The sequence below is a fragment of the Kogia breviceps genome, chromosome 17 (genome assembly GCF_026419965.1).
Source record: "Kogia breviceps isolate mKogBre1 chromosome 17, mKogBre1 haplotype 1, whole genome shotgun sequence".
In the NCBI taxonomy this organism is placed as follows: domain Eukaryota; kingdom Metazoa; phylum Chordata; class Mammalia; order Artiodactyla; family Physeteridae; genus Kogia; species Kogia breviceps.
The window spans coordinates 63,763,618-63,791,290 of NC_081326.1; the positions used below are offsets into that span (position 1 = coordinate 63,763,618).

The 27,673-nt window shown below is 40.2% G+C and overlaps 1 protein-coding gene across 2 annotated transcripts; it reads left to right on the forward strand.

The window, feature by feature from the left end:
* The first annotated feature begins 1,906 nt into the window (after positions 1-1,906).
* SQLE (squalene epoxidase) lies at positions 1,907-27,187 on the forward strand. 2 transcript variants are annotated; one of them, XM_067017866.1, is made up of 12 exons: positions 1,963-2,085; positions 2,444-3,156; positions 6,683-6,935; positions 13,921-14,101; positions 15,565-15,661; positions 16,595-16,708; positions 16,793-16,964; positions 18,890-18,985; positions 23,487-23,629; positions 24,107-24,203; positions 25,876-25,963; positions 26,651-27,187. In XM_067017866.1, the coding sequence occupies exons 2-12, from the start codon at positions 2,866-2,868 to the stop codon at positions 26,841-26,843; spliced, it is 1,725 nt and encodes a 574-aa protein (XP_066873967.1). In that variant the 5' UTR covers positions 1,963-2,085; positions 2,444-2,865; the 3' UTR covers positions 26,844-27,187. The 2 variants fall into 2 exon arrangements, with proteins under 2 accessions (XP_058899161.1, XP_066873967.1); XM_059043178.2 differs by having other exon boundaries at positions 1,907-3,156.
* The last annotated feature ends 486 nt before the right edge of the window (positions 27,188-27,673 follow it).

Sequence of the window (27,673 nt, forward strand, 5' to 3'; positions counted from 1 at the left end):
TGTCGAGTACAGGGTAATCAAGTAACAATCATCCTGGTGATAGTTGTATTTTCTTCTACAAGAGTCAGCTGACCAAGCCGTCTGTCATTTTAGCAGTATAGGAACTCACAGATACCAACAAGCAGTTTATTGAAGAATTATCTTCAGGAAAACGATTTCCCACACGTTAAATTGATTTTCTTTTCTTGAGTTGTTTTTAATTTGATGTGTATTTCAAGCAGCTGAATTTGTTGATACCAGTGAGGAATGTCAAGGAAAGAATCAAAGTCTTGGTTTTATAATGGAGAAAAGTTAAAGAAGTTATTGATTAAGGGTATTGGGGAAAAACAAGATTTGGAGACCAGGAGTTTAACTTTTGGTCTTATCACTTATAAACTGATTTGGCCAATCTCTTTGTTTCATATTTGTTATTTTTTAAATCAAAGTGGTTTTGAGTGTCAAATGATGCCTGTGAAAGCGTTTTGACACATAATTATTTCATTAGCAGATAAAACAGTATTTGGGGTAAAAAATAAGTACTACACTTACATAAACTCAGTAAACTGCAAGGAACTTTAGATTTCATGAAGACCTTGCCCTCTCCCTTCAGAGGTTGACTGATTTGACTTGTGCAAGGTCACAAAACTGGTTAGTGGCAGCCAGAATCTAGGTCTCCTGATACTAGTCACCTGGCCTTCCTACTACACCACTGTCATTCATCATTCATTTCATTCATTTTTATGGACGATAAATTAAATGCAAAATTGTGCTAGGTGCTGTGGGTGATTCTGACTTATCAGACACAGAACCTCTTCTCAAGGAACATAGGAACTAGTGGGGTAATAACCGTAAGTGTCTAGTTAGAGATTGGGATGATAAGGTATGAATAAACTATTATGTGACCTGGTGAGGATCAATGGAGACTTGGTAGAAGAGGTGACAATTCAGCCGTGCTCCAAATGGCAGAAAGGATTTGTACATAGTCTTAGGGTTTAAAATAGTCAGTCCAGGGTTACAGTAAGGTGAGCAAAGGCCTCAGTAAATTCTAGGAAGTTTCATTTTTTCATAACAAGGGCCATCTCACCCTGCGAATCTTGTAGATTTTATTGTTCCCTCCAGAATCCTGGAAACAATTCATGTAACTTGCCTGGTGGCCTTGCTTGATTCACTTCAGGCCGAGTGAAGGGCTGCTTCCCTTTTCCATGGTTCCCTGCCCACCCACTTTCTCAGGGCACTTACGACACATCTCTATTTATTTTACTTCTTTGCCCCGCACCCTCCTCCCTGTTTCTGATCCTGAGAGAACAAGGGCTACGCGCACAGTGTATTTTCAGCCTGAGTACAGTGACAAGTGCACAGCTGCCCGACAATTTGGGGTGAAGGAAGGGAACACCTGGCATATCCTCTCCTTTCTTCCTCCAGCAAACGCCTGCCTACTCCTTCCAGATTCAGCTGTGAACGTCACGTTCTCTATGCACCTGTAGCTGTTTTTACCGCCTCCCAGCACACAGCAGGCACAGGACAGAAAGCCTGTGTCTGATTCCTTTCTGTGACACCTGGGCCTGGCACGTAGTAAGCGTTCCACAAATGCTCGTCGGATGAATGGAGACCTTCCGACATTAGGCGGCGGATCTATGGCTGGGTTTCCTTGGAACCAGCTCCACCTCTCTACGGGTAGAATCCCAGCGGCTGGGACCGCGGCACTCAGGGCATCACCCCCTCTAGCCACACTCCCTCCCGAGCCAGCCAGTGTCTTCCCATCCGCCCAACGGGCGGCGGGCCCCCATCCCCACGCCCCCACCCCACTCCACGCAACCTCGTCCCAGCTCCTCTCTGGGCGGCACCTCGCGGGCCGCGCCGCCTACGATTGGCCAAACACGGTATAGCGCCATCTCGGCCTACGGCGCGGTGTGCGCCGTCATTGGTTGGCGGAGGCGGCGGGCGGTGATGGTGGGCGGAGCCCCGTCCTCTGGTCCCTGGACCAGGCCTAGCCCATCCTCCGCGGAGGCGCACGGGGCTTGGCCGTCAACTAGGGCTGCAGGCGGTTACTCTGGTTACTTCCGAAGCGCCGCGCTGGAAGGCTGCCGCCGCCCGAGAGGGATGCTGGTGAGGAGTCCGTCGGGAGCCCCCGCCGCCGCCGCCACCGCAGCCCTCTAAGGGTAGCGTTGTGGGGACTGCCGTGCAGCGGCTGGAAGGTTCGGCGGCTGGTGCCTCGGGAACCGCGGTGAGGTGGAGGTCTCGAGGTGGGGGCTGCGCTTCCCTGCCCTAGAGCCGCAGTTTCCAGTCCGCGGCTATCTTTGGGGGGCGAAGGCGGTCCCGGCGAGAGAGGAAGCTCACTCCTCACCGCCGCAGCCCTTGAGCTTTCCGACTCGGCTGGGCCATCGCTGTCGGACGAGGTGAAGCCGCGTTTTTCCCAACGCGAGATATTTCTTTGATGTTTCTCCCCCTGTTCCTCTTCTGAAAGGGCACCTGCTGCTGGTGAGAGAGAAGAGCAATTTTACTGCACGACGAGCCAGCAACAAAATTTAAAACATCATCCGGAATAGCCCCCAGGACCCTCCTCGCCTTCCAAAAAAAAAAGGCGGGGGAGGAATACATGGATTGCTTTAAAGGGGAGAGTCTGGTCGGGAGCTGTTGGAGCAGGAGATTTTTAAATACTGTTTTTTAAATCCTGGAGAACGTTCCCCTCTTCTGATACTTTTATACTAAATTTATATGATTTTGTAAATTAGTCTGCTTTGAATTGTAATCCTGTGACGGTGTTTACTGGACTTTGGCCGGTCCCCCTGGCAACACATTTTGGGGAGAACATCTAAACACCAAAACCCTACCAGAAAAGATCGGATCTGAACACTGACCCGGTGTCACCGAAGAAGCCTTTAAACCATGTGGACTTTTCTTGGCATTGCCACTTTCACCTATTTTTATAAGAAATGCGGAGACTTCGTCTCTCTGGCCAACAAGGAGCTCTTGCTGTGCGTGCTGGTGTTCCTGTCGCTGGGGCTGGTGCTGTCCTATCGCTGTCGCTACCGGAACGGGGCCCTCCTCGGGCGCCAGCAGAGCGGCTCCCAGTTCGCGGTCTTCTCGGATATTCTGTCAGCCTTGCCTTTCATTGGCTTCTTCTGGGCCAAATCCCCGCCTGGATCAGAAAATAAAGAGCAGCTCGCGTCTAGGAGGGTAGGTTGAATTCAAAGTGGGCAAATGAATGAGTGTGTTATATTAAAATTAGGACTGGGGTTACTCAAATGTAAATATTCTAATTTAAAGGGCGAAAGGCTGCAGGTTAGATACTGTGGTAGGAATTCTCATGTAGCTGGGTTTTTCTGTTTGTTTTCAAAGCGCTTGACTGTTCCTTGGCTAAATCCTTGAGGCTCTTAGGAATGATTGAAAAAACCTTTGTTTCATTTAGTGTTGGTGGTGCCAATGCTAAATGAAATTGGTTTGATTATAGATGTTGATTTGATTATGAAAGTTGAAATGTTTGAATCACTAGGACAGAATCACCGTCTGTGTTGGAAAAATATATTTTTTTAATTTAAATCCTTTGGTAAGGATTATGTTTGAACCTGGGAAGAAAGAAACCTGCTGCAGGTTAAGTCTGCGGCTTATAAGAAGGGACTGCTGCCTGGGGAAAGTCACAGAACCGTCGGAAGAGCTGGCAGAGTAAAATGCTCAGTGTTTTAAAGTCAGGCAAAACACCCTCCTCTCCCCACGTCGGCGGAGCCTTGAGTAAATCAAGGTCCTAAATCAAGAGACTAATTAATGTGTGCAGTTCAGCCATGTTCCTAAAGCAAAGGTGGGTCTTCAAATACCCGTGAAGTGATGATGACCCCTGCAAAGACAGCGGGGGAGGACAATGGTGGGAGATGAGGGGGAAAGGTTGTCGAGGTCAGAACATTTCAGGTTTGTTGCCCTTGGGTGTTTATACTTTTTTCCCAGGAGCACTGGAGGATTCTAAGTATGGGAGTAATGATATTTGATTTTTACTGTTTAAGAAGCACATTCCAGTTTCTGTGTGGAGAATGGATTGTAGGAGTACAAGAGTGGAAGCAGAGATGTGGGGTAAGAGACTCCAGCAGTAGGCCAAGTAAGGGACGAAGTGACTTGACGTTAGGGTGTGTGACCTACAAAATAATCCACTCTTTGAGGCTTCTGGATCCACATCGTTTTCCTGTATCTGCAGTACAGATCAGCACGGTTTGCAGAAGAGGGCGGGGCTTGGTTTAGAAGTTTTGCTTCACCACTGCTGACTGTGAGACCCTTGGCAAATTGCTTAGCTTCTGTAAGGATCCGTTGCCTCTTTTAGGTGGGAACAGCACTAACCTTGCTGGTAGTTAGCAAACTGAATGATTTAATGTTTGCAAAAGGCCTGGTTCATAACTGTGTGAAATAATAGTAGCTATTAACATTAGTCTAAAGGTAGTCTCCGTCGGTTAGGAACCTTTGGAGTGGTGCTGAATTCAGTGATAGGGTGGGTGTGGGTTGGAGGAGTGGGAGGGGAGGGAGAGGGAATCTTAAATCCTCAAATTGACGTCTTTGGTGCCTTTGTCTGAGATGATGTCCCTCTAGGTCACTGAGCACTAGTCCAGGTGGCTGGAATGTCGTTATACCGTAGAGAAATTTGGGGGTAGGAAATAGGATTACCAGCAGTCACTATTGGTTCCCCTTTGTGAATACCTCAGGCTTTCTGCTTATTTCCTAAATACCTGGGAATTGGTGGACTGTAATGAGTACTAAGTTCCCATTAGTGGGAACTGCTAATCTACTGACCAGGCTCTGACAGATGTAACTTTCTCCAGCATTCCCCTTCCAGGATTGTGTGTGTGTGTGTGTGTGTGTTTAACAGGGAAAATTTAGGAAGAAAAACTAATAACAGATGGCTAAGATGACAAAAGGGGCTTTTCTTGCTCTCAGAACAGTAATTTAAATATAGACAGTTGCTCTGGCCATTAAGAAATACTGAGAGTAAGAGTAGACTCTATTGTGAAAAGGTAATTTCTCTAAGAGAAATTTTAAAAAGTAGAATAGACAGGAAGGCCCCAGTCCATTATACAGGCTGAATGAATATTAGAATCACAGAGAATTAAAATTCTAAAGGATTTTAGGTTTTATCTTCTTCCTTTTTTTATTAAAACCCTGTCAAAATGTCATTAAAACCCCATCAAAATGGCATTTAGTCTTAATCGATAAGGTCAGAGAACTCAAGGAAGATGGTTCCTTGCAACTCTGTATCTGAAATGTATTTGTATTTGTGAATCCACATATCAAGAAAAACTACTTATTACAGTATTGAATTGGTACTTCCCTGGCAGTCCAGTGGTTAAGACTCTGTGCTTCCAAATGCAGGGGACGAGGGTTCAATCCCTGGTGCAGGAACTAAGATCACACATGCCACGCAGCACACACGGCTAAAAACAAAACAAAAGAAACAAACAATATTGAATTATTCAGTAAAAATAAAAAAGTAACAGGCACTGTTATGCCCAGTGGGCATAAATCTCTCAAAGCAGGCCTTTTTCATCTTCTTAGAATCAAAGTTAAGGTTTTTACTTGTCAGACCAATGAATGATAGGTTTAATGTTTGTCCTTATTCCTAAACTGGAGGGCCACTTGTTTGACTAGGCTCTCTTAAGAATATCAGGATAGGGGAAAAGGAAGGTAAATTAAATATATTCTTATATGTAAGCACTAAAATTGTGAACAGGTCGAATCCCAAGGGACAGAATGAGTTATTCTCTTGGAATTTTAAGTTAAATATTCTCAATTAATAGATCAATAGCCAGGATTTGACAGTCTTTTTGTTATATAAAAATGATTTTAGATTAAGGTAGATTTTTCAGATGAAAATCCAGAGGGAGAAAATAAACATGAATAGTTGAAATATCTACAGGGTGCTGAATAATTTGCAACATGAAGTCATATCAGAAATTGTGTATGGGACTTCCCTGGTAGCGCAGTGGTTAAGAATCCGCCTGCCAATGGGACACGGGTTTGAGCCCTGGCCCGGGAAGATCCCACATGCCGTGGAGCAACTAAGCCCGTGTGCCACAACTAGTGAGCCTGCGCTCTAGAGCCTGCGAGCCACAGCTACTGAGCTCGTGTGCCACAACTACTGAAGCCCGCACGCCTAGAGCCCGTGCTCCACAACAAGAGAAGCCACCGCAATGAGAAGCCCGCGCATTGCAACGAAGAGTAGCCCCCGCTCGCCGCAACTAGAGAAAGCCTGCGCGCAGCAATGAAGACCCAACGCAGCCAAAAATAAAATATAATTAATTAATTAATTTTAAAAATTTGTACATGATTTGCATCTGGTAGATGCTCAGTATATATTTGAAGCATTGAGTAATTAATGATAGAATTTTCCCTGTAAGTCTTTGAAGCCCCTTGTAAACATTTTTTTATATTTGGCTTATTATGGATTTATAAATATGTGACAGCATTTTCTAAATATGTTTGAATGATGGACTATACATTTAGTTTTATTGGGATATTATTATACGTTTTTGTTTAACCAATATTTTGATATCAGTTTTTTTTATATATGATCTGGATTTAAAAACATAACAGTACATTTGGTTTGATAATGTTTAGAGTATAGTTTTTACCTAAGATGCAGATGTCCAGTGTGTCTATATAGTAGTAGTATGAGTTAAAGATAACAAATGTGGCTACATAATTCACTTTTTTTTTTTTTAAAAAACAGTGCAAAAAAGGAACCAGTATTTCAGAAACAACCTTAATAGGAGCAACTGCCTCTACGTTAGTATCTTCTCAAAATGATCCAGAAATTATCATCGTGGGGTCTGGTGTACTCGGCTCTGCTTTGGCGGCAGTGCTTTCCAGAGATGGAAGAAAGGTGACGGTGATTGAGAGAGATTTAAGAGAGCCTGACAGGATAATTGGAGAATTTCTGCAGCCAGGTGGTTATCATGTCCTTAAAGACCTGGGTCTTGAAGGTAGGTTCATAGTGATTTTTAGGAGTTATGTGGCATAAGCAAGCACTCTTTGCTATGACTGGTGAAAAGGTATTCCATTTTATTTTCATGTATAAAAGTTACTCTGGGGCTTCCCTGGTGGCGCAGTGGTTGAGAATCCGCCTGCCGATGCAGGGGACACGGGTTCGTGTCCAGGTCCGGGAAGATCCCACGTGCCGCAGAGCAGCTGGGCCCGTGAGCCATGGCCGCTGAGCCTGCGCGTGCGGAACCTGTGCTCCGCGACGGGAGAGGCCGTAGCAGTGGGAGGCCCACGTACCGCAAAAAAAAAAAAAAAAAGTTACTCTATTCATTTACCAACAAATTTGCCTGAAAATGAGAGCAAAGGAGAAAATAAGCATGAGGAGATATGAAGTAGCCTTAGTGAGATAAATGAAGTGGCTAAAAAATTGTAATGGTCAAAATTGAAGACTGGAAAACCAGAACGAGGGCATGAAATTTAGTGAAAGGTGAAGGGAACTATTATTTGTAGAGCGCATATGATGTACCTGTTACAGAACCTTTTTTTAAAGCATCATTCATCCATTAACCCAGTGCTTTTTAAATACTACTCATTTAGGAAATCCTTACATTTGCTGTATGCTTTGTATGAGGTGCTGTACTGGGTGCCAAGGCTATACTGGTGAACAAGACAGATCAGCTACCTACTCTTGGGAATCAAAGAATAAATATAGGCCCAGGCTGTGAATTGAGAAAGAGCTTGCTTGGTATGTAGGGTCAGCAGTACATTGTAGTAATTACCAGCATTGATTCTGGCACTAGATTGCCTGGGTTTGACTACCACCTCAGATACATAAAAAGCTGTGTGATCTTGGCTAAGTTACTTAATCTCCCGTGTATTAGTTTCCTCATCTGTAAAACTGGCACACTTAAAAGAGTCCTTGTCTCATACTTTAAGAGGATTAATTGAATTCATAAAGACAAAGCATTCAGAACAGTTCCTGGTATGTAGTAAGCACTATGTAAATGTTTGCTATTTTATTCAATGAACTGAAAAGGAGACCAATGTAGCCAGAAAGTGTTGGGTAATGGAGAAAGGAGAGTGGCTTGAGATTAAGGTTGGAGAGGTAGGCAGCTGCCAGATCATGCAGGGCTTTGAAGGCAGTGGAGCAGGAATATGACAGGATCCTGTTTACGCCTCTATAAAGGCTTCAGACCTTCGACAGCTACTCACAATGACAAACACATCTTACATCCTGACTCAGTCCCTACAAACATACCTAAATCTGACTGAAATTTTACTTTTTAAATACTTGTCATGATTTTACCCAAGTATACAATTCACAGCTCGAAAGTCATTTCACAATCTACCATTGGAGTCACATCCTGCAGTTTGTAGAATGCTGTTGTAAAAGAATGTGTGGCTATGGTGTGGTGAATAGCCTCCAAGACTGTGGTGGTGGGGTAGCAAGAGGCAACTCAAGGAGTCGAGTGGGAGCTCATTGCTAAGTCCAAATGACAGACGGCGGTGGTTTGGACTAGCATGGTAGAGAGGATGTAAAGCAAAGCGGACAGATTCGTGACCCAATTCAGAGGCAGGAATGGCGTGACTTCCTGAAGGATTGATGTGAGGTATGAGACGGGGGGGTGTTAAAAAGTGATTCCTAGGTTTGGATTTGAACAACTGGTAGATGGTGGTGCTGTTTGCTGATAAGAAGACCTAGAGAGGAACAGGCACTGGGAGGAAGTTGGGAGACCTGTTGAGATATCCAAGTGGAGATGTTAAGTTGAATCTATGAATCTCGAGTGCAAGGAGTGAGTGATTTGAGCTGGCTGGAGTAGACATTTCAGAGATGTCAGCATATTGGTAATACTTAAAAGCCACAGCTGTGATGGAGACCAGCTAAGGAGAGTGTGCAGGGAGAAAACAGAAGACAGAATAAACCAAGTCCTGGGGGACGGATGTTTAGAGATTGGGTAAAAGAAGAGGAGCTTGCCAGGGAGCCTGAGCAGGAGCCGGCAGCATGGCAGAAAAGAGCCAGGAGAGTTTGGTGTCCTTAATCCAAGAGAGGAAAGTGTTTCTAGCTGGAGGGGACGGGTACGTATCAGGAAAGAAAAGGAGCCATGTCATGGTTTGCTAATGAAGGGTCAGGTAAGCTGAGTGTAGAGAAAGGGCCATTGGATTTGGCCATTTGGAGGTTGCTTGTTACATTGACGGTGTTTCGGTGGAGTTGTGTAGACGAAACCTAGACTGAAGTGAGTGGGAGATTAAAAAAATTTGAGACTAGAAAACTACTCTCGAGGAGTTTTTCTCTAACAGCATACAGAAACGGCAGAGGTGAGATGCAAATGTGAGGATAAAGGAGGGTTTTTAAAAAAAATAAATCAATTTATTTATTTTTGGCCGCATTGGGTCTTTGTTGTGGTATGCGGGCTTCTCATTGCAGTGGCTTCTCTTGTTGCAGAGCACAGGCTCTAGGTGATGGGCTTCAGTAGTCGTGGCACGTGGGCTCAGTAGTTGTGGCTCGCGGGCTCTAGAGCACAGGCTAAGTAGTGGTGGCTCACGGGCTTAGCTGCTCCGCGGCACGTGGGATCTTCCGGGGCCAGGGCTCAAACCCGTGTCCTCTGCATTGGCAGGTGGATTCTTAGCCACTGTGCCACCAGGGAAGTCCCCAGAGGAGGGGTGTTTTGATACTAGATAGAGCATGTTTGTGTGGTGACAGAGAAGATAAAGTTGAGAGGGAGGCGACTAAAGGGGTTACATTCATTCCTTCATTTAACAAATATTTATTAAGAATTGGCCGTATTGTAAGTACTGTTCTGGGTTCTGAAGCTACAGTAGTGAACAAAACAAAGATTCCAGCCCTCATAGAGCACACGTTCTAGTTGCTAGTGTAGAGAGTGGTGATAAAAGATGAATAAATAACATTTAGAGTATATATTATGGTTATAAGGGCTTTAGAGATGAATCAGAAAAGGGACATAGGGAGTTGAGGGTGGCATGTAATTTTAAATAATGAAGTGGGAGAAGGGAAAGCCTCGCTGAGAAGATGACATTTGAGTAAAGGACTAAAGATGGTGAAGGAGTAGCCTTAGGGCTATCTGGAGGAAGGGCCTCTCTCTCCAGGCAGAGAGAGAATCAAGGGGAAAAGCCTGGTGGAAGGAGTGAGCCTGGCCTCTCTGAAGAACAAGGAAGGAGAATTGTGTTGACTTGAGTGGTGTGAGTTATAGAGAAAAGGTCAGATGGGTGATGGGGGCTGGACTCCATGTGGCCCACTGAGTGGATTTGGCTTTTACTCCAAAGGGAAGCCACTGGAGAATTTTAAGAAGAGGAGTTATTAGATTTCACATTTTAGAAGTATGATTAGAAATATTATTTTAAAATATTCTTGTTATTGTGTAGAAAAAAGAGTAGATCATAAAGTGGCAAGTCAGAAGCAGGGAGACCTGTCAGAGGATTATTGCGGAATCAGTGAGAGTTGTTGGCTTGGACCAGGGTCGTAGCCGTAGAGGTGGGGCAAGTGGTCACATTCTGGGAATATATTGATCTTTGGAAGGAAGAGTCAGTAGGACCGGCTGATGGATCAGATGTGAGGGATGAGAGAAAGAGAGGAGTCATGGTATTTAAATGAGACTAGACGACATTGCCAAGAAGAGGTCCAGGACAACCCCTGGGGTACTCTAACGTATAGAGGTCAGTGAGGTGAGCAGGAGCCAAAAGAGACGGCCGAGGAGGAGCGGGTGAGGAAGAAAAGCAAAAGACTGCGGGGCTCTGGACCCAAGCGGAGAGAGTGCATTGTGAAGAAGGGAGGTCCACCTCTGTCCTTTTAGGTTTCCTAACCACCGCCCTTCAGGAGAGGGTCACTTGAGGCACATGTGACAGTATCCTGAGACAGGATTTTGTTACCTTTATTGTTGAACATCAGGCAACTGGAAATGCCCTCAGACTAATGACTGGACATAGAATCATTTAGAAATCTAGCCTCAGGGGATATGTCCAAGGTTGTGGCAACAAACCTCAATGGGTTCTTATAGGTAGTTCATGTAAGGGTGAGTAGAGCCATGCAAGAGGGAGGGGAGCCACTGAGGTATTTTAGCTAGTCCACGCATCATGCGTACCTTTAATATCATAGCACGAGTCCTTTTTAACATTCACTATGCTATCAGTTCCCCCTCAGGTGTGATGAGCTATGGATAACAGAAGCCCTTGAAATAGTTACTTTTTGGAGTGTGGACTTTTAATATAATACCGACTGACCCATCTTGGTGTATGGGTTTTTAATAAGTGAATTGATTGTCCTTTGGCTTAAGCTTAATATCTAGAACGCTTCAAATGAATACATTATAATTTAAATGCTATATCTTTATAATAAGTCTCATTATCCAGTGGGGAACCTCCTCCTCACCTCACTTTCTTTAGGATTATCTTGACTTTTCTTGGCCTTTTTGCTTTTCTATATATAAAATTTAGAATCAGGTTTCAAGTACCATGAAAACAAACCTTGTCAAGATTATGACTGAAATAGCACTAACTGTCTAGCTCAGGTTTAGAAAAATTGTCTTGGACTTCCTATCCATGAATGTGGTATACTCTCCATTCAGTTAGGTCTTGAGTGTATTTAAGTAAAATGTCATAAATCTTGTTTGTCTTTTGTTATATTTATTCCTTGACTCTGATTTATATTTGGACTTCCATAAGCAATACCTATTTTATTATGCACTGTATACTCATTTTGAGGTTCAGACTTCACACCAGGTCATGGTACAAAGTTATGATTGGATTTCTTATGGATGACTCCACCCATGGCCTATGGTAGATGGCCTACTTCCATGCCATGTCTTGGGACGTTGAATTGAGTTGTTCTGGTCTCTGTCATATTGACAAGAAATTTACGTATGGTGCCACGTTCCAATGTCCATTGCCTGTGGGGACCCCTACCTCCTATCCAGGAGTGGCCGTTATTAACTCCAGCCTTTTAGGCTTGTGGTTCTGATACCCTTATGCTATTGCCTTTAAAACTTGCTCACTGGTTGGACTTTGCTTTTCATTTTTAGCATATGCAGCTTTTTTGTTGGTTTAGTTTTTTAGCTTGCCTTTTTATAGAAAGCAATTCTGCATTTTTCAATGCGGAAGAGTTTTCCATGCCAGTTTATCTGATATGTTGATAGTAGTAGTCTAATATTGGAACTGTATGGTTAATAGTTAGTGACAGCTCTAAGTCCGATCACTGTCTTCAAAGTTATTAACTATCTAGTATTCGTGAAGCCTGAATTTCATTAAGGTTTAGGGTGCCATCTTCCTGTCTGCTTAAGAAAGTAAAAGTGCCAAAGTCTGTCATGTGTGATTTCATCAATAAAGTAGAAAGAGAGAGAAAGATTTTTCAAGAAATCTTAAATTAGACCTTATTTATATACTTGACCTAGGAAAATTTACCCAAGGAAAAATTTTACTGTGCTACTATATACTTTTCACATTGTCCGTTGTGTTCCAGATCGGACAGTTTTAGCATTTAAAGTTCTTCCATAATATAATTATGGCTTAAGAAAAACAAGCTATCTCAGTAGCTGACAAAACAAAAGTAGAAATACTAGATGGGCTTTAAACATTCAGGTCAGTAAAGACTGGCAAAGAGATCCAAAGTGAATACACTGCTAACTGGCAGCTTTTAGGATGTATGTGTACTTTTCTCTGAATGAATTTTAACTGGAATAATTTAGAAACCATACCAAAAACTAACTTACTTTGGTCCAAGGTCAGATGTGTGACAAGTGTTCGTCCAGCTTGTCCCTGACTGGACTTTAAGTGTGACTAAAAAGCATATCAGAAACGGATTTATTTTGATCTTAGCATAGATGTGTGATAAAAATGGTTTATTATAAAGTTTGCCTTTCATCAGAAATGAAGTGATTTTAATGTACTTAATCCTAATATATTTTAATGTATTTAGATATATATTATGTGACTCTTTTAATATACATGCTAAGGTCCACTTTTTTACAGAAACGTATTTCCAATACTGTTAACCATTCTTTAGCATAATTTTAAGCCTGTACATAGTATTTTCTCAGTTCATACTTAATAATATACTTTACCTTAGATTCATATGTAGGTTATTTACAGTTATTCTTATTAGAGGTAACATTGTAGTGAACCTGTTTTTGTATACCCCTTTAATAATTATTAAAAATATGAATTATAGGGGTTTCCCTGGTGGTGCAGTGGTTGAGAGTCCGCCTGCCGATGCAGGAGACACGGGTTCGTGCCCCTGTCTGGGAGGATCCCACGTGCCGCGGAGCGGCTGGGCCCGTGAGCCATGGCCGCTGAGCCTGCGCGTCCGGAGCCTGTGCTCCGCAGAGGGAGAGGCCACAACAGTGAGAGGCCCGCGTACTGCAAAAATAAATAAATAAATAAATAAACATATGAATTATATCTTTAGGATGAATGTCTTAGATGGATTACAAGACTAAAATTATTATATCAAAGGATGCTAACTTCTTCATGGTTCCTGATAATTATTATTGCTGTACTTATTTTCTAAAATGTTATTTATAATATGACCAGTAATATATAAATTCATCCATTTTATCTTTATCTCACTAGCAATTGTGAGAGATTTGGTGTCTTATTGTTTCCGTTTTATTTCATTGATTTTTTTAAATCAAGTTTTGAACATTTTTCCTGATATGTTCAATGTTTCTGTACTGCTTAGTGTGAATCATCTATACACTTTTACCCATTATTGTTAGGGTCTTAATATTTTTCCTATGAATTTTAATGAGTACATTTTATATGTAAATATTTACCTTTTGTGATATTACGAATTTGCGAAGACTTGTCTTCCAGAAGCATTAAGATTTCTGAAATAGTTATGTTAATGTCCAGTTCTCCAAATGGTATCATAGGTTTATGAACACAGAAACTCATTTTCAATGGTCCATGTCCTCTTGGTGCCTAGTGTAACCCTGGGTATATTACAAAATTGATTTTTTGACCTGAATTGTTTTGCAGATACAGTGGAAGGTATTGATGCCCAGGTTGTAAATGGCTACATAATTCATGATCAGGAGAGCAAATCAGAGGTTCAGATTCCTTTCCCTCTGTCAGAAAACAGTCATGTGCAGAGTGGAAGAGCTTTCCATCATGGAAGGTTCATCATGAGTCTCCGGAAAGCAGCTATGGCAGAGCCCAAGTAAGACTACAGCTTCAAATACATGATGTTAAAGAAACAGATTTAAACTTGGCCTTCATACAAATACTATTTTATACATTTTCATAAGTGTTTGGGTATGGGTTAGAACATAGCTATTATACTAAAATAAACCATAAGTTAGAAGAATGTTAGCTCTTCAGTGCCTTAGTTAAGAATATCAAATAGATAACCTTCCTTTTGAATGACATAGAACTATTGAGAATTTTCCTCTGACTAAATATGTTATGTGATCTTTTATGTGGTTGGAATTTAGAGGATATAGTTGTTGTAATTAAGGTTTAAGTTCATATGTGCCCATTTGGGAGTTGGGGGTTTGTGGTTATGGTACTTTTTATTAAAAGTCAGGTTAGAGAACTTCAAGAGAAGATCCCTGTTCCGTTCATATTAAGGACCTAGACTGACAGAACTGGCTGCTTCTCTCTCTCTTTTTACTTAGTTGATGCACAATATTATGTAAGTTACAGGTGTATAGTATAATGATTCACAATTTTTAAAGGGCTTCTCCTCTTAATTATTAATTTATATTTGTCTCTAGCCCTGTGCGTTATAACTGAGGTTTAAGTTTTAAACATGAGAACCCTCATGTCATTGGCAAAGGCTTAAGTGTTGACAAAGCAAGTGAAATGAGTGGATTATTCTTAGAACTGAAAGAATTTGGTATTTATGGAAGTAGAATATGTTCATTGTAGAAAAATGGAAAAATACTCAGAAATATAAAGACGATTGTAAAAATTATCCATGATCCTTCTAACTAGAAGTAACTACTCTGAATAATTTGGTAGATAAATTCCAATTCCGTGTATGAATTTGTGTGGGTATGTAAAATTTGTCTGCATGTATTTTATTTTTTAATGAATGAGATAAAACCTGTTACTTTTTAAAATGCTTTAAAAAAAATCATTACACTAGTAATATGTATTCCATTTTAAGAAAATAGAAAATTAAGGGCTTCCCTGGTGGTAAAGTGGTTAAGAATCCGCCTGCCAATGCAGGGGACACGGATTCAAGCCATGGTCTGGGAAGATCCCACATGCCGCGGAGCAACTAAGCCCGTGCGCCACAGCTAGTGAGCCTGCATGCCACAACTACTGAAGCCCGCATGCCTAGAGCCCATGCTCAGCAACAAGAGAAGCCACCGCAGTGAGAAGCCCACACACTGCAATGAAGAGTAGCCCCTGCTCGCCACAACTACAGAAAGCCTGTGCACAGCAACGAAGACCCAACACAGCCAAAATTAAAATAATTTTTTTTTAAAAAGAAAGAAATTAGAAAATTAAAACCACACCAATTGTAAAATCCATTATTCCAGACCTTTTTCTATGTACATGTGTGTCCAGTTTACATGGGTAAACTGGAGATAAAGAAAAGGGAATTTTTCATTCCTTATTTAAATTGTTCAGTTGTGCTACCAGAGGATTTATTTCTGTTTATTTATCTTTTAGCACAAAGTTTATTGAGGGTACTGTGCTGCAGTTACTAGAAGAAGATGATGCTGTGATGGGAGTTGAGTACAGGGATAAAGAGACTGGAGACATCAAGGTGAGATATATCAAATATTAGCTCTTGCTAAGATATTTTTATTTTCTTTTTCTCCTACTCCTTTAAAAAAGTAGGCTCACCAATTTATTATTCATCAAAGGGACTGAGATCTACGCTCTTTGCACCAAACTGAACACATTGTTCTTTAGAGCACTTCAGAATGCTGTTTAAATAACTTCAGAAACAAACACCACGATTTTAACTGTATTAAAAACTGAAATGAGAAATGTACCCCCTAGGAGAGAAGCAGAGGGGAACTGGAAGAGCAAAAAGGAAGGATTCAGCATAAAAGAAATAATTAGAATAAAATATTGTTTAAGTAAGAAAGGCAAAAAGTAAGAGAATGTCTGGGGAAATAGCAGAACAAAATAGTTTGCTCCTGTTGGTTTAGTAAAGAAGAGAAAGTCAAAGGCTTATCTGTTGATTCTTCCCGGCTGCTCCATAGGGTGACCACATCCTAGGAATTATACTCTAATGGGGGCAATTACAAGATAATATAAATACATACATCCACATGTACAAAAATTCTTCCAAGCCCTAGCCACTAACTGAAAGAACTATGTGAAGTTAGAAAATTCTAGAATAAAAGAATGTGGTTAGTCCTTGGAATTTGTAATGAGATTCAATCCTCTACGGGCTGTGCTTGCTTTGTAGCAGTTTCCCCCAGTGTCCATCATAGTAGCTTAATCCCAGATGGTTTGGATAGTAGGGCTTCGGAGGAAGGTGATCCTCAGGGACTCAAGGGGAAGGGTCTCTAAAGATTGGTTGTGCATTACCTCCAGCCCATGTCACAGCTCCTTCAATAGCATTATCTTCCAATACTCTGTAATGCCCCATAATCTATTTAAATTTGTTCATGTACCTTTTAAAAGAATGTCCTTTTCACTGTGTATTTCTAACCATTTAGCTGAGTATTCTTTGTTTTGGTTGTAGGAACTCCACGCTCCATTGACCGTTGTTGCAGATGGACTTTTTTCCAAGTTCAGGAAAAATCTGATCGCCAATAAAGTTTCCGTTTCTTCTCATTTTGTTGGCTTCCTTATGAAGGTACCATAGGAATGCAATTGTAGGAAATAAAAGCAACTTGAAACTTGAAAATTATTAAAATATTTTATTTATTTATTTTTCTAGAATGCACCACAGTTTAAAGCAAATCATGCTGAACTTGTTTTAGCTAATCCGAGTCCAGTTCTCATCTACCAGATTTCACCTAATGAAACTCGAGTACTTGTTGACGTCCGAGGAGAAATGCCAAGGAATTTAAGAGAATACATGACTGAAAACATTTACCCACAATTACCTGGTAAGAAATAGTATTTCACTGCCATTGTAATCTACTGTCTGCAAGCAAGTCTCACAAAAGGCCCTTCATTTCCAGTTCTCACTGAAGCTTTGTCTAAATTAGGCCAAAGAGAAAACTCCAAGTAAAAAAAATAGTTTCAATGTATTTTTTCTTAGTAATAATTATAGTTTTCTGAATAATCATTAATAGTGGCATATATGGTATTTTTTAAGGTAGTCTGGATAGCAGTCTAGGTATGTGAATTCTTGAAATAGCTCTTATACTTAATTACTTCTTGTGCTTGGTTTTTGTAGAAATAATAGCTACCGTATATTGAATGTCTACCATATGAGAGGTGTTTTACTAACATAATTGAATGTCTATACAACTACCCTATGAGGTAGGCATTATCGTGATCCCCATTTTACAGATGAGGAAACTAAGATTCAGAGAGGTTACTTAGCTTCTCCAAATATAAACCTTTAGTAAGTGGCAGAGCCAAGGTCGAAAGCAGGTCTGTCTGGCTCATACATCTCTGCCCTCAGAACATGAGGGCTATAAGGGGTCTCTCAGACATCTTTGTAAAACACTCATTAAAATTATTAATTTTTGAGAACAGGAAGATGTAAGAAAGAAATGTAAACCAATTATTAAGAATATTGATAAAAATGAAGGGAAACGCTTGCCAGTTATGATATGATTATAGTAATAGCACATTATCCTTGGTACGAGTACATTTTGTTTAAATATTCTGTTTTTTAAGTTATTTTTTAAATTAAGCAGTTTTTTGTTTTTTTTTTTTGTGGTATGCGGGCCTCACTGTTGTGGCCTCTCCCTTGCGGAGCACAGGCTCCGGACGCGCAGGCTCAGCAGCCATGGCTCACGGGCCCAGCCGCTCCGCGGCACGTGGGATCTTCCCGGACCGGGGCACGAACCCGTGCCCCCTGCATCGGCAGGCGGATTCTCAACCACTTAAGCAGTTATTTTTTAAATTAAGTGAAAGCACTCTAATAATTAATGGATTAACAGAAATTAAGCTATACATGGACCAATTTAGATTTTTAACAATGACATTTTCAGCACTTCAATACATTTTCACTCAGTTAAGCCATTTTTGAAGCTTTCAGATGGAAACAATGAGTTATGCATATTTAGGAAAAGGATAGTTAATAATGTGATATTTTTAGCATTTTTTTCTTTTATATAGATTTTTTCCCCCAACCCGAAACTTAGTTGCAGCAGACTGCCCTGTGTAGTTTTATGCTCATATTAGTTAAGATATGGAAATTCTACTCATTGTAGGAAGGAATAGTTTCAGCACAGGCATTCTGCTCCTACATTCCCAGATTACGAACTGTATGAAAAGAAAGTTTATTTTCTCTACAAGTAGAAGCATAAAACTTTAAAACTGGGAAGTATCTCAGAGATAAGCTAATCCAACTGTTTCATTTCTAGATGAAACTAAAGCTCAGAGAGGTAGTGCTCTATACATCTTACCCTTTTTCTACTGTACATACCCTCCTGCTGTTTGTGAATTGGTGGTATATTTCATCTGATCTTATAGAATATGGTGGTGACAGTAAGTTAGGTGTTAAATATATGATACCTAGCATTTAACATTTGGAAGAGAGGTAGGTGGTTTTTCTCCCTGTCTCATCTCATCTGGATTTGCTTCACTTTTCCTCAAGTTTTCTGGTTCACCCAGCTCTCTGTTTATCTATTTACATTAATTTTCTGTTAGATTCCTTAGTAATTCCTTAGCTTGAATAACTAGGTGCTTAATGAACAATTTTAGTAATAATTAGTTCTTGATTTTTCCCAAGGGATATATGTAACAACCATAACAGATGTGTACTAGTTATTTGTTTATTCTTGATAAGAAAATGTGGTAACTTGAAACTGGAACGTTATAAACCATTTATTTGGTGGGGTGGGCTTTACTGCAGATCACCTGAAAGAACCATTCCTAGAAGCCACTCAGAATTCTCGTTTGAGGTCGATGCCAGCAAGCTTCCTCCCTTCTTCACCAGTAAACAAACGAGGTATTATTTTATTGGACTGATTTTATAAAATATATTCCAAATATTCAAATTCATTACTCCAAATGACATGTATGTGGTACAGCTTGTAACATGTGGTACGGAAACTTGATTACTGTGGATTAATGCATCAGTAATACCAAAATTAGTTTTATATCTATTATTTAATATTCAGTACATATAGGTCACTGTTCTAGTTATTGGAGATATAACAGTTAATTAAATACAGTCCTTAATCTAGAGAAGGCAGTTTTCTAGTGAGAGATATAGACAGATAATTTCAGAATACTGCTGATAAATGCTGTAGTGAAAGCCCACTCATGGTACCCCAGATTCACTGCGAAGGGGTGGGGTATACAAGGCGGGGAGGGGAGCCTGTGAACTGGGAAGGGTGATTAGGGAAGACATTGCTCTGGAAACAAAGCTGGACTTGGGGCACGGAGGGTGAGTGTGAGCGCATCAGGTGGACAGTGAAATGAGGGACTTTTTCTTTTTTTTTTTTGGCTGCATTGGGTCTTCATTGCTGCCCGCGGGCTTTCTCTAGTCGTGGTGAGTGGGAGCTACTCTTTGTTGTGCTGCGCGGGCTTCTCACCGCGGCGGCTTCTCTTGTTGCGGAGCATGGGCTCTAGGCGTGCGGGCTTCAGTAGTCGTGGCACATGGGCTCAGTAGTTGTGGCTCACAGGCTCTAGAGTGCAGGCTCAGTAGTTGTGGTGCACGGGCTTATTAGTTGCTCCGCAGCATGTGGGATCTTTCCGGACCAGGGATTGAACCCATGTCCCCTGCACTGGCAGGTGGATTCTTAACCACTGGGCCACCAGGGAAGTCCCGAGAGATGAGGAACTTCTAAGTAGGCAGAACAACATCTACAAAAGCTAGGATGGCCGAGAAATGGTGGCACTTAAGTGAACTCAAGTAGCTTCCTATGGCTGGAGCATAGGATAGGTGTCAGAGTGGTAGAAATGTAAGATATTTATTTAAAGTTTAGTTTTAAACCTATAGACGATGGAAGTCATTGAAAAGTTTTTTTTTCTGCAGTACACGGGCCTCTCACTGTTGTGGCCTCTCCCGTTGCGGAGCACAGGCTCCGGATGCGCAGGCTCAGCATCCATGGCTCACGGGCCTAGCTGCTCTGCAGCATGTGGGATCTTCCTGGACCGGGGCACGAACCCATGTCCCCTGCATCAGCATGCAGACTCTCAACCACTGCGCCACCAGGGAAGCCCGAAAAGTTCTTTTTTTTTTTTTTTTTTTGTGGTACGCGGGCCTCTCACTGTTGTGGCCTCTCCCCTTGCGGAGCACAGGCTCCGGACGCGCAGGCTCAGCGGCCATGGCTCACGGGCCCAGCCGCTCCGCGGCATGTGGGATCCTCCCAGACCGGGGCACGAACCCGTGTCCCCTACATCGGCAGGCGGACTCTCAACCACTGCGCCACCAGGGAAGCCCCGAAAAGTTCTTTTTTATAATAGCTTTATTGAAATATCCACAAATCATATAGTTCACCCATTTAAAGTGTACAGTTCACTAGTTTTTAGTATATTCATAGGTCTATGCAACCATCACCACAATTAATTTTAGAACATTTTTATCACACCAGAAAGAAACCCTGTACCCATTAGCAGTCACTCCTCTTTTCCTCCCAGTCCCCAGGCAGCCATTAATTTACCTTCTGTCTCTATAGGTTTGCCTCTTCTGGATAATTCCTATAAATGGGATCATACAATGTGATCCTTTGTAACTGGCTTCTTTGAGGTTCATCCATGTTGTAACATGTATCATCCTTTATTTGCTTTTATGGCCAAATAATATTCCATGTATGGATATGTTAGTACTACATTTTGACTATCCATTCATCAATTGGTAGACATTTGGGTTGTTTCTACTTTTGGTTCATACCTGTGTATGAGTTGTTGTGTGGACATTTATTTTCATTTTTCTTGGGTATATACCTAGGAATTGAATTGCTGGGTCTTAGGGTAACTCTGTTTAATGCTTTGAGCAACTTCCAAACTGTTTTCCAAAGTGGTTGACCCATCTTACATTTCCATTAACAATGTATGAGGGTTCCGATTTCTCCACATCCTTGACATTCGTTAATATCTGCCTTTTTGCTCATAGCATCCTAGTAGATGTGAAGTGGTATCTCACTGTGATTTTGATTTGTATTTCTCTGCTGGATAATGATGTTGAACATATTTTCATGTGCTTATTGGCCATTTGTGTATCTTGTTTGGAGAAATGTCTGTTCAGACTTTGCACATTTTTTAACTGGGTAAATTTTTTAAAACATTAAGTTCTAAGAATTCTTTATTCTAGACATAAATCCCTTATTAGATACATGATTTGCAAAGTTTTTCTCTCATTCCATGGATTGTCATTTTGGTTTCCTTGATGGTGTTCTTTGAAGTTTTTAATTTTCATGAAGTCCAGTTTATCTGTTTTTTTCTTTTGTCACTTTTGATGTCATATGTAAAGTCTTTGCTCAACCCAAAGTCATGAAGATTTACTCCTATATTTTCTTCTAAGAGTTTTATAGCTTTAGCTTTTACAAGTAGGTGTTTCGATTCATTTAAGTTAAATTTTATGTACGGTGTGAGGAAAGGGTTCAGCTTCTTTTGTATGTGGATATCCAGTTGCACCAGCCCCATATGATGAAAAGACTATTCCCCATTGAAGTGCCTTGGCAGTCTTGTCAAAATTTGACTGTAAATGTAAGAGCTTATTTCTTTCAACAGTATTTTGTAGTTTTCAGATGGTAAGTTTCACATTTCTTTTGTTAAATTTATTCCTAAGTATTTTACTCCTTTTTCATGCTATTTTCATTTTAAGATTCTTCATTGCTAGTGTATAGAAAAACATTGACTTTTGCATATTTAACTTGTATCTTGAAGCCTTGCTGAACTCATTTATTAGTTCTAATAGTTCATTGAAAAGTTTTAAACAAGGTAGTAGCATGATTAGAGTTTTGTTTCAAAGATATTACTCTGATATGTTGTGGAAGGTGGTTTGGAGGAAAGTTCAGACTAAAGCCTATAGTAAGGCTATTTAATTATTCCATGTTAATGATGATGAAAGGCCTGACCTAGGGTGTGGCAATAAAAATGGAAGGTAGAGAATGGATTTGGGTAACATCTAAGATGAAGAATGCATGAAACTCAGTGATTAATGGTAGTAAGAAAGAGTGAGGTCTCTTGATGGATCCCAGGTTTCAGGCTTAGATAATTTTGCCACCTATTTGCTGACATTGGAAATATAGGGAAAAGTGTGTAAGTTTAGGGAAGTGTGGAGAGATGATGAATTCACTTTTGGACATAGTGTGAAAGGCTGGGAGGTCATTTGAGTGGCCAGGTGGAGCCCCACTGAAAACAGGAGTGTGGAGCCCTGAGGAGAGGTGTGAACGGGAGCTGTCGATATACTGTGGCTCCTGAACATAAACAGCTGTCGTTTGCTATGGAAAACCATGCATCATAAACTACCAGTCATATGAACAAACTATACTGCAAAGCAGAATGAAAGCCAGTGCCAAACTGATATAAAGAGCATGCTGCGGGAAACTATCCTAGTTGGTGGGATTGGGAATGTTCCATGGAGAAAGAGGAATAAAAGCTGGTTATAGTTTGTGGTTTTTAGTGAAGGTGTTAGACTAATACATAAAAAACTTGGATTAATATTTAGAATATACCTTTTCATAAATTAATATATATGTATTCTATAATTAGTTATAAACTTAGTATTTTGTGACATTACAGAAAAAAATTATCCATAATTCTGCCACCTTGCCACTATTATGGTTGGCTAATTCTCTCAGAGACAAAATTAAATAAATGCTTTGTTTAACTGTCCCTCTAAGTCATAGGTCATTAGCCAGGCTGACAACTGATGGGAACCTTAGTCAGGAGCTTGGTCAGGAGGTGTATCTCGAGTCAAAGTGCGGAGCTTTCTGCTTCTGTAGTTTTGTTTTAAGGGGGCCTAGCTTTCAGCTAAGATTCAATCAAGGCTTATTCTCCTAAATTAACTTCTGATGGTTTGGGACTATCTGCCTGTTCCCTTGGAACCGTACAGGCATCTCTCTATAACATGCTGGCAGCAAATATTACTGTGAAACGTCAACGACCTCTTGATTTTTTTCCCTTGTGGAAGGCTTGCTTTTTACACATGGATGCCTGTACATTCTTTGTTTTTTCATGGAAGAGGCCTTATAAATATTTTGACATTGTTTGACTTAATCTTAGGGTCACATGTGAGCTTCTTGAGGGCAGGGACCATATTCTTGTTCTCACTGTATCCCCAGGGTCTGGCACATATTAGTTACCCAATAAATATTAATTGAATCACCTCTTGAATTTTTGCCTGAATAAATTTTAGTCATGATTTAGTCCCTTGTAATTTCACATTCTCAGTTACTAGCTCACATTCAAAATGTTGATAAATTAACAGAGTAGTCTTTTTGTTTGTCTTAAAGGATGCTCCAGGATGATGTCATAATCTACTTTCTCTCTTTTTATAGGTGTTCTTCTTTTGGGGGATGCATATAACATGAGGCATCCTCTTACTGGAGGAGGAATGACTGTTGTTTTTAATGATATAAAACTATGGAGAAAATTGCTAAAGGGTATCCCTGACCTTTATGATGATGCAGCTGTTTTCCAGGTAAGATATTATCCTTTGACAAAAAATGTCACAAAATAGATTTCTTTCTGGGGCCTAAGAGGAATGGGGCTTTGAAGGGGAGGTCTGTACCTAGGAGCCTGGTCCTTCGTAGTGATTCTTAAGCAGTCTTGTTCAGGATTAAGAACTTGACTTGTAACCTATGAATCTTTTCGAATTTCTGTATTTGGATATTATATAACATTGGAGTACATGGGCCACTTCGCTTCAGAGATGTAACTCATTGCTCTGGAGATGGTTTTTTTTTTTTGGTGGGTGTGTAAATGTTGAACAAGGCATAATGACTTGTATAATAGTCCTCAGGATAACGATCAGTTTAGGGGATTATAAACATGAGTTTGTGCTCTTTCTTTCTCTCCTTCCCTCTCCCCCCGTCCCCTTCCTTCCTCCCTCCCTCCCTCCCTCTCTCCCTTCCTTCCTTCCCTTTACCATATAATAAGTGATCTTTTTCCTTTTCAGGCCAAAAAATCATTCTATTGGACAAGAAAAACGTCTCATTCCTTTGTTGTGAATATCCTTGCTCAGGCTCTTTATGAATTATTTTCTGCCACAGATGGTAAGTGCAGATATTTTTAAAAGAATATTGCTGAAGTGCAGATTTTTAGCACAGGAAGGGAACTTAATTACAAAAAAGTTAGTGATTAGGCCAGAAACAGAAATGTTTCCTGAGTGTGCTAACTTCCAAGTTGGTAGTCCTTTTTGACTCAACCCTTGAGCAAGATTTTTTCTAATCATCACGTATCCACCACTTTGTGTGGAAGGCTGTTGCTTCCGTAGACAGCCTTAGTAGCAATACCTCAATAATGTGTCATTATTCACCCCTCTGGTCCAAATCAGATGCATAAGATTGCGATGCAAATCTTATGCAAATGCATGAGACTGTGATGGAAGATCTTTCTGGCCATGAATTAAAAGGCAATATAGTTGTTAATCTTTTTCTTCCTGAACTAGTTTCAGTTTCTTTTCAAAGTAGTATTTTGTAGAATGAATATGAGCTTCGTATCAAGCCTAGATTTTGTTAAAGTGCACAAGCAGAAATATTCCCACGCTTTTGTTTTTGTTTCCCTATGAGGTGATGGTCAATCTATACGTTAAGGAAAACGTGACTTAGCAGAAACAGTGGTAGAAATGGAGGAAAAGGCATCTGTGCCACCTCCCAACCATGGCCATGTACAAATTAGTGAGTGGTAGGTTAGTAAGACTAGACCTTTAGGTTTTCAAGAATAAATATAACTTGAATCTCATTACCTCAGGTATTTACAACAAAGCTATTTCTATGACCTGGCTGAGGCCCTAGAGATCCATGCTTTGGTGATCTGATTACAAAGGATGATACAGTACACATACTTCCTGCAGAGTCTCTAGCCGTCATTCTTGCTAAAAGAAAAGACAACTTATTGTGATTTGCCAAGCAAATCTCTCTTGCTAGTTGAGCATGGAAGTTAACAATGGCTGGTAGGGCAAGAAAAGAACTAAATTTGGAGTGTTTCTAAGCTCTTCTTTCTAAGCTTTTCTAAGCTCTTGAGTTTCTTACATGATGAGTTTGAATCTGCCGACAAAACAACATTTAAAAAGTTATGAAATAGTGGAGGAGGAATGAGCTTTATTGGAGTAAAAGGTTACCTGTCGTATCCTTTTTCATCTTTTGTAAAGAACAATCTAGGCATACTTGAGAAGAGCGTTGGTTCTATACTATTAAAAAGGTTATTGGATTGATTATATTATGTTGTGAGGGTTTAATGAATTATTTTGAAAAGTATAAAAAATGTACACATATAAGGCATTATTATTTACTCTTCACAGCTGTTCTTTTTACTGGATAATTTACTGCTCAGAGATATGGATCAGGCATCTTAGAGACTGGGAATCTGGTTGCTAGAACTGTGTTTTTATAAGAAAAGTGTTTACAAAGTAGTTTGCATCATTTAATGAATTTACAACACAGTCTAGGAAATAGCTTTTAAATAACTCTAACTTCTAAGACCTACATGTTTAGTAATTATTTACTAGCAGGAAAAGTTTATTCACACTTAAATTACTATGTGTAATGTTACTTAGGAAATTTAAAGGAAATCTTGGGTTGCTGAAATGCCAGCACTAGATTTTTTAGAAATTATCTGTAAGGTGTAATAAATGTTATACATTCATTTTTTTCCTTATATTTCATTAATACCCAACATAAATGTGTGGATAATTTGATTGGGAGTAATTTTTAACTTTTATTTTAGAGTCCCTACATCAACTAAGAAGAGCGTGTTTTCTTTATTTCAAACTTGGTGGAGAATGTGTTACTGGTCCAGTCGGGCTGCTTTCTGTGTAAGTTGTTTTGATGACGCAGAGGAAACGTATGTCCGGGTTTTCTTATGACAGTTGGGTTTACGAAGGACTGCAAGTCTCTCTCCCTTATGCATTGTCATTTTATCGTTCAGTAGTATCCCAAACAAAACGTAGCCCAGAGAAATGAAAAAAGGCAATATTTAGTGCTACATTTTTGTTCTAGGAAACAGGGTTGATTCTATGGGAACCATAATTAATAGAAGTTTATATTTGGAACTTAATTCTGTTGGGACTCATGAAACTCAGTAACAGTTCTGATGGTGCAGACATATGTAGAATTATTCTTGGAAAGTCTGCAAAATGAAATTCTTTAAGACTTTTCCCCTTCGTCTGCTATCTGAATGTCAATACTGTTATCTTTTGAAAAATCTAGACTCAAGGAGCCAGGCCCATCCAGCTATTTCAGACTGAGATCTCAAGATTAGTGAAAGGAAACAGCTCAAAACATACAATTTAATAAACTAAGAGGAGTTACTGGCTTCTCTGACAGGGGTGAAGTCTAAGTAGTTTCCTGTAAGGAAAAAAATTTTTTAATTTGTCCCTTAGCTGGCAGATACAAACTTGTAAAGTCCCCTAAAATGTAGATTGGAACTTCTTTATGAGTCAACTTTCATTTCCAAGTCTTACTAATATATATATATATACTTTTTATCTTTCCTATTACAGATTGACTCCTAATCCTCTGGTTTTAATTGGACACTTCTTTGCCGTTGCAGCCTATGCCACATATTTTTGCTTTAAATCAGAACCTTGGATTACAAAACCCCGAGCCATTTTCAGTAGCGGTGCTGTATTGTACAGAGCGTGTTCTGTAATATTTCCTCTCATTTACTCAGAAATGAAGTACTTGGCTCATTAAGCTTAAAGGGGAACCATCTGTGAATGAATACTGGGAACTTGCCAAGTCTGAAGAGACTTGGAAGAGATGTACATAGCACAGTACTATACTGCTTCTAAAGTGGGAACTCTTGGACCAAGATTGGGATTAATTTGTTTTTGAAGTTATTTGTATATAAACATGTAAATATATACTTTAGTTTGCAATTTCAAATGAAGGGTAAAATACGATAGATAGACACGTAAAAGAAATGACTGTTACCGTAGATTAGTGCCAACACTGAGGAAGTGCAGTTTGTCTTTTGAATTCAGTATTTGGGATGAGTTATCGTGGGACGTGCAAATAAAATGACGAGTGAACTCTCATGTCTCGTTGTCTTGTGCTGTGGACTTCTTTACGTAACTTCATGAAAAAGAAACCAAAGTGGGATGGAAAAATGTGGAGGGAAACCTATTCTGTTAAATAACTCCTGACGTTGGGGAAATTGCCTTAATATCTCTGAACCAAATTATTTTCCTCATCTATCCACCTGTCTTTCCTCACTTATCCAATTGGATAAGGTTCTTTTCTGAGTTCCTGGAAAATATCACATTTATATGGAAAGGCAATCGAGGGCTTTATATAAATTCCACTGTGTAACATTAAGAAGCCAGGCTACGCTTATTTCAAGAAACAGTGAATGAACAAATAAGCACTTGCAATATCTGGCATAATGCCTTAAAATCAGTCAGACTTTACTGAGTTTACAGTACATTTGAAGAGATTATGGACATTCAGAAGGGTATCATGAGACTTAAGTAAATCCCCAAATATCACTAAAGTAAATTGCCTGCACTAAAAGAGCAGTAAAA